This window comes from Galleria mellonella, unplaced genomic scaffold (assembly GCF_026898425.1).
Source record: "Galleria mellonella isolate WM207_F2 unplaced genomic scaffold, CSIRO_AGI_GalMel_v1 utg38, whole genome shotgun sequence".
In the NCBI taxonomy this organism is placed as follows: Eukaryota; Metazoa; Arthropoda; class Insecta; order Lepidoptera; family Pyralidae; genus Galleria; species Galleria mellonella.
In genome coordinates this window covers 9,244,662-9,259,207 of record NW_026442090.1, presented here as the reverse complement: position 1 = coordinate 9,259,207, position 14,546 = coordinate 9,244,662, and the positions used below count along the sequence as shown (strand labels likewise).

The window sequence follows — 14,546 nt, the reverse complement described above, 5'->3', positions numbered from 1 at the left end:
GAGTTTACGACTCATCTTTGACCATTTTCTTTCGCAATCGCTGGTAGATTGCATTCACAAGTAATTTTCTGCATTGTGAAAAATACATACAGTTTGGTGTATGATACCCAAACAAACATACAGACAGATAGAAAGACTGACAAAAAATTCAAAAGTTTTTTGACTATTATTGCTCTTATTAGGACTACTAATACTACTTATGTAATTTTTCTTAAATACGTCCTACATATATTTATACAAATATAAACGAAATATTACGAGATTAAATAGTTGTTCTTTTCAGACAGTCTGTCATATTTAAGTTCTATTTTTGTACGTCAGGCGTTATCTATTTAGTAGGATGATCGAAGTTATCGATGTAGGCATAGATATAATATGATAGGAGAAATGAGAAGGAGAAAATCAATAATAAAACGATATTTTACATTCAGATCATTCGATGACTCTTTATTTACACAGTGATGACTTCGGTGAAACGTTCAATACAACCAAACGTACAGATCACAAGGAAGTAACCGACCAATTATGAAGCTTACAATAAATTTGATTTTACTAACAATCTATATAAACTAGCTAAATGTACAGTCCCCTCAATGAAGACATGCGCGAAACTCAAACCTTCTCCATTGACGGGAACTTAAAATCAATTCTGATTTCAAATGTAATAAAATTTAGAATGTCAACGATTTTCTATAATGTATTTTTAATCTTTAAGAAACAATATATACAACGTTAAGTTATATCATACTCTTTTAACATTCACTGATCTAAATTAATAAAGTTGTATCGTGTTGTAATGATCTTAAAATCTAAGACATTAGTTTATGTTTGAAAATTTGATACATATTGATTTAAATAAAGTGGGATCCCAAGGCTTATCGTATACCCATAATTTGCCAACTTTCTCATTTGTTGAGGTTTGCGGTTAAATATCGCATCAGGCAGTATCGCGTCACCACAATCGAACCGTTCTTGGGATCTGTTGACTATCACTACGTAGTTTTACTATTCGGAAATTCGGGCACCAGAATCCACGCATATATATACATTGTTTAACTTTAAACTTTAGATCAGTTTAAATGAGTATGTATTACTTATTACAACAATAATTGTGACAATCGTTTCGTCCATCATTAATTCTATGCAGTCAAATCTTTGACTAAGGCCGAACGCGAATGATATATTTCAATTACAAACAAATTAACGATTATTTAGTGCAGGTTTCAATGGATATGTACATTGTAATATACTGCTCGATTTGGATAATTTTGTTGTGAAATAATTTATAGTGATAGTGACTTACCATCTCATTATAAAGAAAAGACGGATTGTGCATAAATATTAATAGGATGAAATTGTAGGTAAGGCAAATTATACGAAACACTAGAATATGACTCTTATAATCCTATATTGTCGGATCATGTAAAGATTTAAGAATATTCTTAGTTACTCAGTCTAAATCATGTATGATTTGTTTAACTTTAATCATTTAATGTTGTTAAAAGATTTGTATGTTTATTTTACGTATTACAAAAAATATTGGTTTAAAAATAAACGTAAGGTTTTGGGAAAACATTAAAATTTATCCAACACGCAGCCCCGGTCGAAGCTGTGTTGTCTGGACGAAGCCTTCCTTTTATAGTCAGATATAAAACCGTGAGGCGATTTGAACACAAGCCAAAAACAGATTCGGAAACAACTATACCGCGAGTGTGCTGGTTTATTTTGTGTACAGAAATATAATGACGTATGGAACAAGCTTGTCATTGTGTCCTTATTCGCTCTCTGGTTTGTACTTGTTTAGATTAGGGTGGCTTCGATTCACACTTGGATTAATGCAAAGTAAATGTCGAGTATCATGGACGGGCATTCAAAATAGTGAAACATTGAGCAAATATATATATATATATATATATATATATATATATATATATAATTTGTGCCTTCAAAATTAATAAATACATTGTTATATAATTTAATGTAAGTTTTAGATGTATTTGTTTTGAATTTCAATAAATAAAATTATTTAAATTTAAATATCCAAGTGTGGATCGATATTAAATGTACTTTGCGTAACTTAAATGAAGTCTTTATTACAATGAATCATGTGCCAATAGTGAAAATAAATGCTATTGAATAATCTAACAGTAATAACGTCTAGGTCTAAATTTGTCACTTAGGTAGGTACAATATTTCAACTACTTAATTACATTAATCAATTGGCAGTGCTGTAACATCTGTATAATCTAACTAGATCTTTTGTATAATAGTTAATAACAGATGGCGGATCTATTTTAAAAATTTTGTTAAATAGAAATTATTTTAGTTAATGGACAATTAAAATATTTTGCATGAATTGTAAAGTTTGTATATTTACACATTGTTTGGCATCCAATATCACTGAAATTGAGCCACAATTAATTTTATGTCCAGTAAGAATTTTGTATATTATCATATATGAATAAATCGAGTTATGTACATGGGTATTCGTATTTGCATACAATTTTTGCATTTTCTTCTTTGTTCGTTTGTGATATGTAAAAGAATTAATTTGAAATGCTAAGAAAATGCGAATATAACACAATAATAACAAGGAGTCGGAAAATTTGTTAGACTATGCTAGTGATTCGTATGAGGCATACAATTTACACCAGCTAAGTGGAAATATAGCTAATTTATTTAATATGTAATTTTCTATTAATTGATTTCATTCAAAATCTATCTAATTTCAAGAAGATAACAGTTTCTAACAAAAAAATATCAAATTTAACCATAAAATAGAATTCATTATATAAAGTAACTAACACTGAGAATCATAAACATTTAACAATATTTCGCATTAGTTTTGCATCAGTTAAAATAACTACATGACTTCAAGCTGCATGTGCGTACCAACACCTACATAAAATACATAAATTTCTGATAGATATCTAAACATAAACAAAACTAGTTTTGCCAGATCACTTAGGTGGGTAACTTTATAAATTTTAGATTGAATAACGTGACCAAATAAATACATCTAACTTTTCATTTTGGAATTACTTTATATTTATGTAATTACCAAGTTTTCTAATCGTATAAGAACACTTTTATCTCTTATAGTTAATATAAAGAAACTCACTACAGCGCTGTTCATCAGAATCTAGTCAACATTAAATTATATACTACGTTATTCTACGCGTCTACCGAAGATTGCCTTGGGCGATCAGATGTGTTCATCCTGAACATCTGTGAGAGAAAAAGAACATTTGATAAATAAATATGGTATATACATTCCTTTATTCCCGATTCTTTAATTTTCTTATCTACAGCTAGGTAAATTAAATAATTAACAAAACCAAGCAAACACAATTAAACATCAAAGCGTAACGCAATACAATATTATTACCATTAAAACATAATAAGCAAACCGCAATCCAACGTTTTATTCGTATTATTAATATATGTTTTCTTTAATAAAACTGGGGAAATTACATTAAATGGATATGCTTGGTGTAAATATTGTTTGTTTTATTATTATGATATACGCAGAGACATTACTGTGTTTATTTCGTAGAGACTTTGGTTCTTTCCTAAAGACTATTATTTATATAGTGTTTTCATATTATTTGCTTATTAAGCTACGCAACTATATTTTTAGAGAAAAAAGGAAAAAAGAAAACAGAAGTTTCAAGCCTTTGGCAAAAACCTTGTCAGTTTATTATTGATATATTTAAGATGTTAACGTAAATGAGCCTTAAGGCTTTTTATATAATTTTTATCAAAGAAACGAGAATGTACTACTGTACTGAATGTACATTAATAAAGTAAAATAAAATAAGCAATTTTAAAATATATACGGGAATAACATTCATGCAAGGAAATCTCGTTACTCAGCATTTTATTGGATTTCCCCAACGCAATGAATATATTTGTCAATATAGCTACTTAGTTATGATTTCATATTTTATAACCGTAGAGCGTGTTCAATAAATATCGATTAACAATCATAGTTTTTCTCTGTTTATTTATTTATTTCTAATAATAAATAATAGTATTGATATTAAAATTTATGACGTCAGTATTCGCTATAATGCTTAATAATAATGACTATTATGTACCTAGGCCACTGTATTATTTTGGTTTATTAAAAACCTCGTTAATTACCAATGAGTGCCAGCACAAATTTTAAGTAACGTAGGGGAAACAGTGACAATTTTTTGGGGTACAGTGCAGTGTATGTGTGTGAGGAAATCATGCATTGCTAGACATAGAAAAACGATTGTGTATGCTTTGATTTAATAAAACTGTTCACAGAAGCTCATGCTTCATTTATATTGAAGTTTTGGAAAGATTTAAGCAATGTAGCAAAGGCAATTGAGTGATAGAGTCACACAATGTCTTTTTGGAGTTTATTCAAGGAGAACAAAATGACCTGGAGGAAGAGTATATAAGACAACATAATTCTAATTGCCAAAGTATATTAGATCTGGTGGCATTACTACTTTTTCATATGTGTACAAATTAATTTCTAAGCCATTTAGCTGTTTTTTTACATATTTACATTAATGAGTATAATATTACTACAATTCCAATAACAATATTCCAAAATGTTTCAAGTTCCTCAGGAATGGCAACCCATGTGGGGTATTATGGGCGAAACAGTATACACTGTTATGTCCATGGTGCTGCTCATGTCTATAGGCGACGGAGGATTCTATCAGGAGGACGTCAATCTGTTTACCATTCTAAGAAGTGAAAAGAATAGCTTTTACTCAAAGAAAATATTCTTCTATTAAATAAAAATAATAATATCTAAATTGTATCAAACGATAAGGCAATTATTATAACTTTTTTATTTCTCTTTTATTATTATTGACTTCAGTATTTAAAGTACTCCTCTTCCATGCTTTGTTCGTTTTTCTATCCTGTATATAAGACTATTAATATTGTAGACATGCAGTTTACTATATTCATATTCATAAAAAAAGGTATATGCGCATACACGATCGTATTCCACATCTTGAAAGTGACACAAATAAGTTGTTAGTTACATAGGGAGTAACTACGGGGTGGACAACATCTTCAAACTACTTACATTACATACTAACCACAGGTACACATGTGTTTATTATTTCCAAAGTTAAATGTTACACGGCTTCAATATTAGTTTCTTTGTTGCAATGATCTTTTTCTCCCCATTACACTCTTTAAGATTAAGAAAAAAGTAGGTACTGTTTGTGTTTGTGTATTTTGGATGAAATCATCTAAAACTAATATTAATAGCATTTTATAAACACATTAACAAAACGACACATAAGAATGTGCGTTATAACGAGATTTGACTGCATGAATTTCATAAAACTGCTTTGCCACTAAGGATAAAATAAATAAATTTAACAATTTCATGAAAAAAAGATCAATATAGTTACAAATAATTTTAAATACTTATTCTACAAAATCGACGTAGTTCAAAGAATCGATAACGGCAACATTGAGCTTAAATACTATCTAAAAATTTATTCAACTGGTGCCATTAAAATATAAATGTGTTAATTTGAAGACATTTGTGTTTTATTAATTATGGTTTGAAATGCATAAAGATCAATCGTTGTAGCGATACTTAATAATATGTCTGCAGAATAGAAACAGACTAAATTAAAGCTATAACTATTTTAGGATGGATAGTACAGGCTACATTTATATATATATATATATATATATATATATATATATATATATATATATATATATATATATATATATATATATATATATATATATATATATATATATATATATATATATATATATATATATATATATATATATATAATTGTTTATTACAAATGAATACGTAGAAACATTTATGAGTAGATCTCATAATATATAGCTAGCAGTAACACTAAATCAGTCTAGTAGGAATTTATAGGTATATTTAGACATAACGACATACAATTGTGCAATCATAACAGAAGGTACGTGTGAGGTAGAATAGAGAATTAGGCCAGAACCTATGTGGCATTAGCGGGGCGGGAAACGAATTGAAGATAACGATGCACCTATTATCCATAATCATTTTAATAACTATCTACTCGTATAATATTGAAATAAATAACGAGGATTTTCTAATTCGGTAGATGTTATCGGTATTCATTTTTCCTCTTACAATCTAATTTTTTTGCTTTTATTATGTAATATGTGACTTGTCTAAATTTATTTAAAGCATTTACAGCATTGTGAAATGCTATGGCCGTAGGTGTGGAAGCAGTTAGAGCTATGCAAACTGCTTGCACATACTCTGCTTATAGCTATTCTAAATGCATTCTCTCTTTATATCGCGGGTCGAAGGATCCATAATTGGGATAGGTCTTGGGATTTTTACTATTTTAGTAAATTAATTTATTATGTATAACAATTATTAATCGACTCCTTATATCGGTGCACAGAAGAATTAAGATTACAATCATCATCTCAGCTGTTAATTGTTCAATTCTATTCAGATTGAAATAAAAAATAATAACTATGTTAATACATGTAATAATGTTTTTACTACCGACTACGACCACGTAACCGTGATCTCATAAAGTACAGGTTTATCAAATTTCATAGGAATTTATTTTAATGATTAAGTTAAGTTAAATATTAAATGATTAATTTATTAAGGCATTAAGGAATGACAAACAAACAAATAAATAAACTCACTTTCACATTTATAATGTTATTATAGTATGGATAAAGATAATAAACTTATCATATCATGTTATTTTGTTAAACCGATTAAATAAAATAGCAATGTTTTGATTGTCTGTATACTAGTATATCTCAATGCCTACTTTTATATATTCAGAGCCATTAAATTTTAACTTTTAGTGATGGAATTGTAGTATAAAATTTTAAAAACCTAGTAAATCAGGTTTTGTAAAGTCATTTATAATGAAGGCTATATTAAATAGCTAATTGCATTTCTAAAATCTGGTAGTAATTTACTTCAAATAGTAATTTTTAACATAAACCAACAAAAAATTTTCGAGGTATTCTAATTAGCATAATAAATAAATTTAATTGTAAGAAACAGTAACTGGTACATGCAAATATAAAAATAATTATCCTCGCAATCATAATGACGATTTTCATATAGACTTACTAAAACTTGTAAGTAAATTAATACTAACAGAATGAAATTAGCGGCGAATCAAAATATAAGGCCTAGTATACATTTATTTTCTATATATTTATCCACCAATGGGGTTAAAATTATAGGCTTTTTGTTTCACTGAGTTAACTGTGTGTTTACTTGACAATGCTATTGTTGACAATGTTATTACACAATGCTATATTATTTTGTTACATACACATCTGTATATAAAAGAAAAAAATATTATTGGACATGTTTTCAAATATTAAAATAATTGCGGTAACAATTTTGAGTAGAATCTATAACAATATAGCATTGTGTAATAAAATATCTGTTATGAAAATTAATGTATAAACAAATTTGGTGATTCGAGAAATAACACAGCACATCACGCACGTGGGGTAAAATGAATGTATTTCATTAATATTTGCTATTTTGGAAGTAAATAATATTTTGTTGGAGCTTACTGAAGTATGATAAGTCCAAAAAATGTTAGTTGGGGTTGAAGAAAGAAACTTTTATTTAAAATAAATTTTAATATTAATTTTCATTTAAGTATTTTGAGCTCAGTGAGCTTAAATACTGGAAGTATTGATTAAAAATTGGGTTTTCCTAATAAGAAAAAAGGTAAAAAAATAACAGAATTTTCAAATTACATAGGAGCGCGGAATATAATGTAAAATACGTACACACCAATTAATATGGAGTTTGATTATAAATTTTTTTTAACAGCATTACAAGTAGCTTTCAGAAAAATCAAGATCAGACACTGACGCACGCGATGAGCGAGTATAATTAGTGGAGGTGCCATAGTCAGAGGTGGCGGTGGCAAGATCGGCCAGCACGCCGCCGCCGCCCCCAACCCCGCCGCCTCCCGTACCTTGCGTCACGCCGTCTGCGGCCGCCGCTTCTCGCTCTGCTAGTTTCTGTTTCAGCACCCGAATCCGCTCTTCTTTCTGAAAATATTTATATTATTCTACATTTTTATATTACATTTCCGTTGTATTGTATAAAGAAGTACTTTCTTAAAATAAATATCTTATATAATATAATTTTATTGTCATAATGAGTAAGTATAATTTCGTAGAACGTCCACAATCCGCAATTCATGTTATATTGCAGATTCGTTGTTGTTCTACAACGCCGACATTTTAATGAGATTCAGGTAACAATATTTAATTTATTCAGTTGTATAATTTCAGTAATATCGTGAGATTTTATTAAGTAAATGTACAATATCTGAGTTACGCGTAACAAAAATATTATGGTTACGAATATTAGGCAGATTAATCCAATTTTGTTTTCCTTTGCCGCGGGTAAAGTAATGATATGGAACCCAAAGTTGAAACAAAAACTCTTCTTGTACATTCAAATATTTTGTCAGCTGCGGAAAATTTGAGGTTGAGAACGGAACAGCAAGCTACTACGTCAAATATGTGGGTCGCTTGTTTTTAATTTGTATTGTTTATGTAATAGAAAAGTGTAACAAAGGGAAACAAATTATTATTCTAATATTTTGATTTTCGAAAGAGTATATATACATCCCTACTAGGATATTTGTTTATGTACGTATAGGAGGCAGTTTATACCAAAATGTCTTATATTACACGCTTTATTACACAGTTTGCGATTTTAAGGTAAGTTTGATATTTACCATAGTTGTAGAGTATAATGCAAACTCGATTGTAAATATATTTTCATTTCTATCGTACTGGCATAGAAGTTGAGACCGGTACCACAGATAATATTATAATAGTTACGCCGGTGCGGTGTAAAAACTATTGTGTCTTGTTATCTCAGGTAAATAACTATATATGTTGTTACAACAGCTTAGTTACTGATAATTTCCATTTGTTTTTATTGTTATCTCTACATGTTTTTTTTACTCACTTGGTGCCTATTATATTTCATTACAAGTTTTAGTGTATGCTAACATGCCGAAACTAATATTATATAAAAATTTTTCAGTTTTTAGTCCTGGCGGTGTAGCCTGTGCGTTGATGGATCAGTTAAATCCTTTTTTCCTAAAATTAGAACATATATACGTACAAGGAAATAAGTTTGGAGGAAATAATAACGAGTACCTATCGTACTCGTTATTGTTCCCTCCAACAACTGCTCTCAGTAGGTAAAAGTAAAAATACAAAAAAGATTTACATATATATTTACTCGAAAAATGTAATCTTTTTTTCTTTGATAATTGGCGATGAAAAATCTGATATTACTGTGCCATTAGATTTTTCTAGATTTCATTGATACTTGTTCACGACACTGTTATCAGAGTGACATTAATCTTCCTTCGAAGCGTCTGAATAAAATGTGTAGATAGCATATTATACTACGTATATATTCAGACTAATGCTTTTATTGCCTCACTCAATAACATAAAATGTTTCTCTGACGAAAGATATACTAAGCAGTTATTAAAAATAAGTAAAATAAGTTCTTTTCAATTTATACTTACCTATCTATATTGATTAGGTTTTGTACCTAATCAATATAGGCAGGTATAACTATAAATATCACTCTCTTACGTGAATTATTAAGCCGTTTATATTACTTAAATATATGAAAATGGTATACATTTTGTTCTCTATACCTATATAATTGTAGTAGACTATATCTAGTAGATTATAACTTTCCACGTTTTTTATTTAAGAGTTGTATGTAAAATTTATATATTATGAAACAAAAACAAATTACTAAATAAAATAAATACTAAATAAATAAAAACTCTTTGTTCTTAAAAATGTGCATATTTGAAGATATCATGTATTACACACAAAAAAATAGATCTCTAAATTAAAACAAAAAACTTGGTCTTCTTAGAAGACAATTGTATAAAGAAATATTAGGTACCCGATATTACGAGCTAAGAAGTATTATTAAAAGTTAAAATCAGCATTTAGGTATATAAAAAGTACAAATAAAATGGACAAAAAATGCTTTTTGAAACGAGAATTTATTTTCCGGCTATAAAAACAGGTATGAGCCCGAAAGCTTTTCATTAACGTAAAAACACTTTTGCGAGTTACCTGAGTAAATGACAAAGTAAATGTAGCTAACGCTGCATGTAAAACAGAATGTACCTCCACAGAGTATTGTAATGTAAGCAAAGTATTATGTTGATGTTTTTATTAATTATTATTTTAGGCATTGTTAAAATATTATAATGAAACGAAATGTTTGCTTGCTGTTATGTCAATTACCGAAGTCACAACAATGCAACAATATATTATGAATTTATGACATAAGCATAGAAAGCTATTCATCTCTATTAGAGGATAAAAACAAACACAATCAATTAATTAACCTGACCTTATAGACAGTCATTATTATACATAGTTTTTTTCATACATGCACTTACATTACTTGCACCCACTTTAACTTACCTACCTTGCTTTAGAATTATAATTTCCATTTATATAAATAAAATCCGTTATTGGCTTATTTATAAGAGACTTGGCATGTAAGTTGTTTTTTAAGAGCTGTGGATTTTTGTGTTAAATAAATAAATAAACACATTCGTGACAATAAGTATATGCAAAAATAATAATAGTTACTCCGATAGTGACAAAATAAAGTAAAAAAAAAAATTTATCAAAATCAAATTAAGTTCAGAATTAGCAAAGATATTGCGTAACATGCACACAAAAAAAATTAGGGAATTGAGAATGTTAGAAGAAAAATATTATCTATATACGAGTATGTGTCTTTTTAATAGGTCACGTTCCACATAAAAATTTATAATATACCATTATAACAATCGAGCTTTAAAAATACGGAAGTACACAAATTTTGTCCCAATTATTCATGAATTCTGAAATCTTTTTACATTAATTGTACGTGAAACATTGATTCTGTAATCGGCTTTCAAATATTGAATCACCGTTCGTGTAAAAAATGCGACTTAGTAACACAGTGTTTCGTTGCTATTTTAATTGAGATAGAGTCTTATATTTATAATCATAGGTCCACTATAATTTGTTGTAGTCTTATTTGCTATTGTTGATGTTTTTTTATTGGTGTTTATGTCGAATAGTAGCGATGATGTTTTTTTTTTGCTTTTGTATTAATAACATTATAATTTACCTAATCGTAAATCGACAAATTAAACCTTTAATAAGAAATAATATTGTGCTCTTACCTTGCTTTATCCCAATTATAAAAATTAGACAAGGGTAGTAATACTTGTATAATATATATTATGTTGTTTAACAATTATTTAATGATAATTTCACTAATGGTGTTTGAAATATTATCTACGATGTGAAAAATGTAATAGGAAATTTTAAAGTATGTTTTTGAAACACTGGAGTCTGGAACGTAATTAAATTAGTTGTGTAACGTTACGTAACCACTAACCGTACCAACATTTTTATTTTTCCGAGCAGTTTTAATGAAAATATGGACAGTATATAGAGTTAACTATAGCGAATTTTATCAAGTTCATTTGTTAAACTGCATGTAAACATAATTTAATTTGAGTACTTAATATTGCTATTAGTAGAATTTACTTACTGGAATTAATATGACGTCACTTCATTCTTTGTCCGTTTTAAGTTTGAAACTATCCCTCATAAAAATTGGTTTAAATTGGTAGGTGTAATGACACAATATTATTCTGATATAATTATAATCTATGGATATAATATTATTAATGGCAGTTAATTATTTTTTTTTATATAAAGTTGAATGCCCTGATAGATCTATCCACACATACTGGAAAATGTTGGTCTAGAAATTTTGAACATGTAAGCTGTAACTCTTGTAAGTTATACGAGTTACTCCTATGATACTAGTCATCTACTAAAAAGATTTCTCGCAAATAGAAAATAATAGAGTTTGGGGTTCTATTTTTATAAAATGGCACCTGTGCGATGAGCTTCTGCAGTTCCTCATTCTCCTTCACGAGCTCCCGATACCGCTCCTCATCAGCTGGCGCTGATCCAGAACCAGATCCTCGGCCGCTTTCAGCTCTCTCCGTTGGGTGGCGGATCACCTCTATCACCTAAAGGTATATGATTGATTTATTTATAAGTATATTTATTTATTATAACTTTAGAAATTATTTTTTGTACACATAGTTATTTAATGATTTATTATCTAAGTTAATTATTAATATTAAAAAGGTAATATTTTATACCTTCATTACGTAAATTAATATTATTATATTGGCTATGAAAGTACAAAAACGGGTCCTATAATAAAACCCGCAAGAAATGAAATATTCTTATCTCTATAAACCAGTGATTCACAAAACCGTTAATTATGTGAAATCAACTGTAAATGTCTTATATCTTACACTGCAAAGGCGTTTAACCTGAAGGAACTTTTGTGGTAAATCACTTTTAGTGGCATCACACGGGCTGCCTAATGAAATCAGTTTGAATTATCTAGTCTGATATTTTTTGTAAATATTCTTTATTGTTTTCCTTACAGAAATGGCATAGTTTTATTTACATTTTTTCAATAGTAGTAAGAAAATTATTTATTTTAGTCTACATATAGGTTCGTAGATAGGCATACTAAGAAATGAATCATTTTGTATAGTATTATATTATTTGTGCCACTACTAGTCATGTGAGAGTGTCGTCTTCTGGTGTCAAGATTTTCCAGGCGGCTTTCGTTATATAAGAAAGCTTCTGACATGGCTTAGTTGACATCGTCTACGTGCTCTCCGAAATGCGAAGCGAGTGACAATAATTTTTAAAGGATCCGAACATGTGATTGAAAATACAGAGATGTTGCCACGCTTGCCAGGCGGGTTAGTTACCGCAGTTAGGCTTTGGAGATATTTTAAGAAGGACGCTGCTGCCCATGCCTCGCCTTCTCTTAGTCGCCTCTAACGACACGCACAGGAAAAGAAGGGGTGGCTTATTCTATGCCGGGACTATACGGCTTAAAGGAATGCTGCTACCTATCCCTCGATCATTAAATTCCCTTAGTCCCCTTTTACTATACTCACGAGAAAGGAATAAACGAAATAAGCAATGGGTCACTCTGGCCCACTTTACGCCGGTTTCATGTGGTAAATTAAGTAGTATACTATATTACTACTATTAATACTAAGGTGCTACTAATACGATGATGGTTTGCGAAAATGTTAAGAAATTCATCATTATGGTTAAAGTTATTAAATGCAAACAACAGTATAGGTTCAAAAGTAACAATTGAACTTAAATAACAAGAACTGAAATTAATTTCCGTTCTTGTTATAGATTTGACTCCATAGTGAAAATCTTGAAGTGACATAAAAACAAATGCAAAAATTCAGACCCTTATATTAAATAATGTTAAACGGCCATCAAGTTTTTATCTAGATTCCTGAGCTTTTCACGCTTTGTATGTTTGCAATTACATTAGCAAGTACAACGTACTATTTATTTTATTAACTAAAATATTTATATGCTTATGATATTACACTGCATACATGATAATTTTAATGAGATATGACGTAAACATATTTTACTCTTTTTCTTTTTTATTATAATAATATACCCGTAGCTAAATTGTGTCAAGTAGATTAATATATACGTTAAGTTATATATCCAAACTAGCAAACAATTGATTGATATTATTAATATCATACGATGAACTAATATATTCTCACGGATTTATCCTTTGTCATTAAAGATTTTTATATGCGCCGACTTGCAGGGTATAATAGTTCTAATGTATAATACCTTCCAATGTTTGTAGATTCGATCCCGTTTGTATCGATTTGGCTATTTTATATTATTATTCAAATATGCATTTAAGAAAGAAAATATGTTTTAGTATGTTTGTTACTTATTTAATAACCATAGCAAAAGCTGCGCTTAGTTTGAAATTTGAAGGCGCTATTTTAAATAATTTTAACATTTATCATTGATTTGATTTCTACATACACAATTAGTATAGATTTAGAGATACATTGATGCTTGGTTTGCCTAACATAGCTGAAATATTAAATTATAATATTGTAAGCTAGAATAATTAAGACTTACCTTTGGGATAAATATCAGAGCCATGCTAAGAAAGCAACAAAAGACTATGGCCAGGGAGACGAAAGCGAAGGCTGCGTCTTGCTGACTCGCAATAACCAGAGTAACAGGTCCAGTGATTAAACACAGAACCACGACGTTGTAGATACTCATGCCCACGTATCGCGAGTCATTTATTTGCCTCACTTTCACTGATCGTGTCTCGTATGCCAGGAACAAACCAAATACCAACACAAGCCCCTTATATCCGTACATAACACCTACAACAAAAATCGAAATTAACGTCAAACGACATAATGAAAAAAAGCAGCTGCCATTAACGATGTTATAGAACTTTTTAAAATTCCGTTCCACAACTTTATGGACGCAAATGAGTCGCTGTGGACTCTGTAGAGAGAGATTTGTAAAATGTAATTTATTGTTTATGGGACTTTAAATTACCT

The 14,546-nt window shown here is 29.2% G+C and overlaps 1 protein-coding gene across 4 annotated transcripts in view; it reads right to left on the bottom strand.

Annotated features, from left to right (window-relative positions):
• Positions 1 to 419: 419 nt before the first annotated feature.
• The window catches only part of LOC113522961 (gamma-aminobutyric acid type B receptor subunit 1), a 212,579-nt gene continuing 198,452 nt past the window's right edge, over positions 420 to 14,546 (bottom strand). For 2 of the 4 annotated variants that reach the window (XM_052897777.1, XM_052897778.1), the window contains 3 exons: positions 14,107 to 14,363; positions 11,991 to 12,128; positions 6,618 to 8,073 (listed from right to left, as the gene is read on the bottom strand). In XM_052897777.1, coding sequence (XP_052753737.1) covers positions 7,852 to 8,073; positions 11,991 to 12,128; positions 14,107 to 14,363 — 617 coding nt within the window. In that variant the 3' untranslated portion in view covers positions 6,618 to 7,851. Of the gene's footprint in view, positions 3,229 to 6,617; positions 8,074 to 11,990; positions 12,129 to 14,106; positions 14,364 to 14,546 lie in introns of those variants that run through there. The other 2 variants (XM_052897779.1, XM_052897780.1) reach the window with 2 other exon arrangements.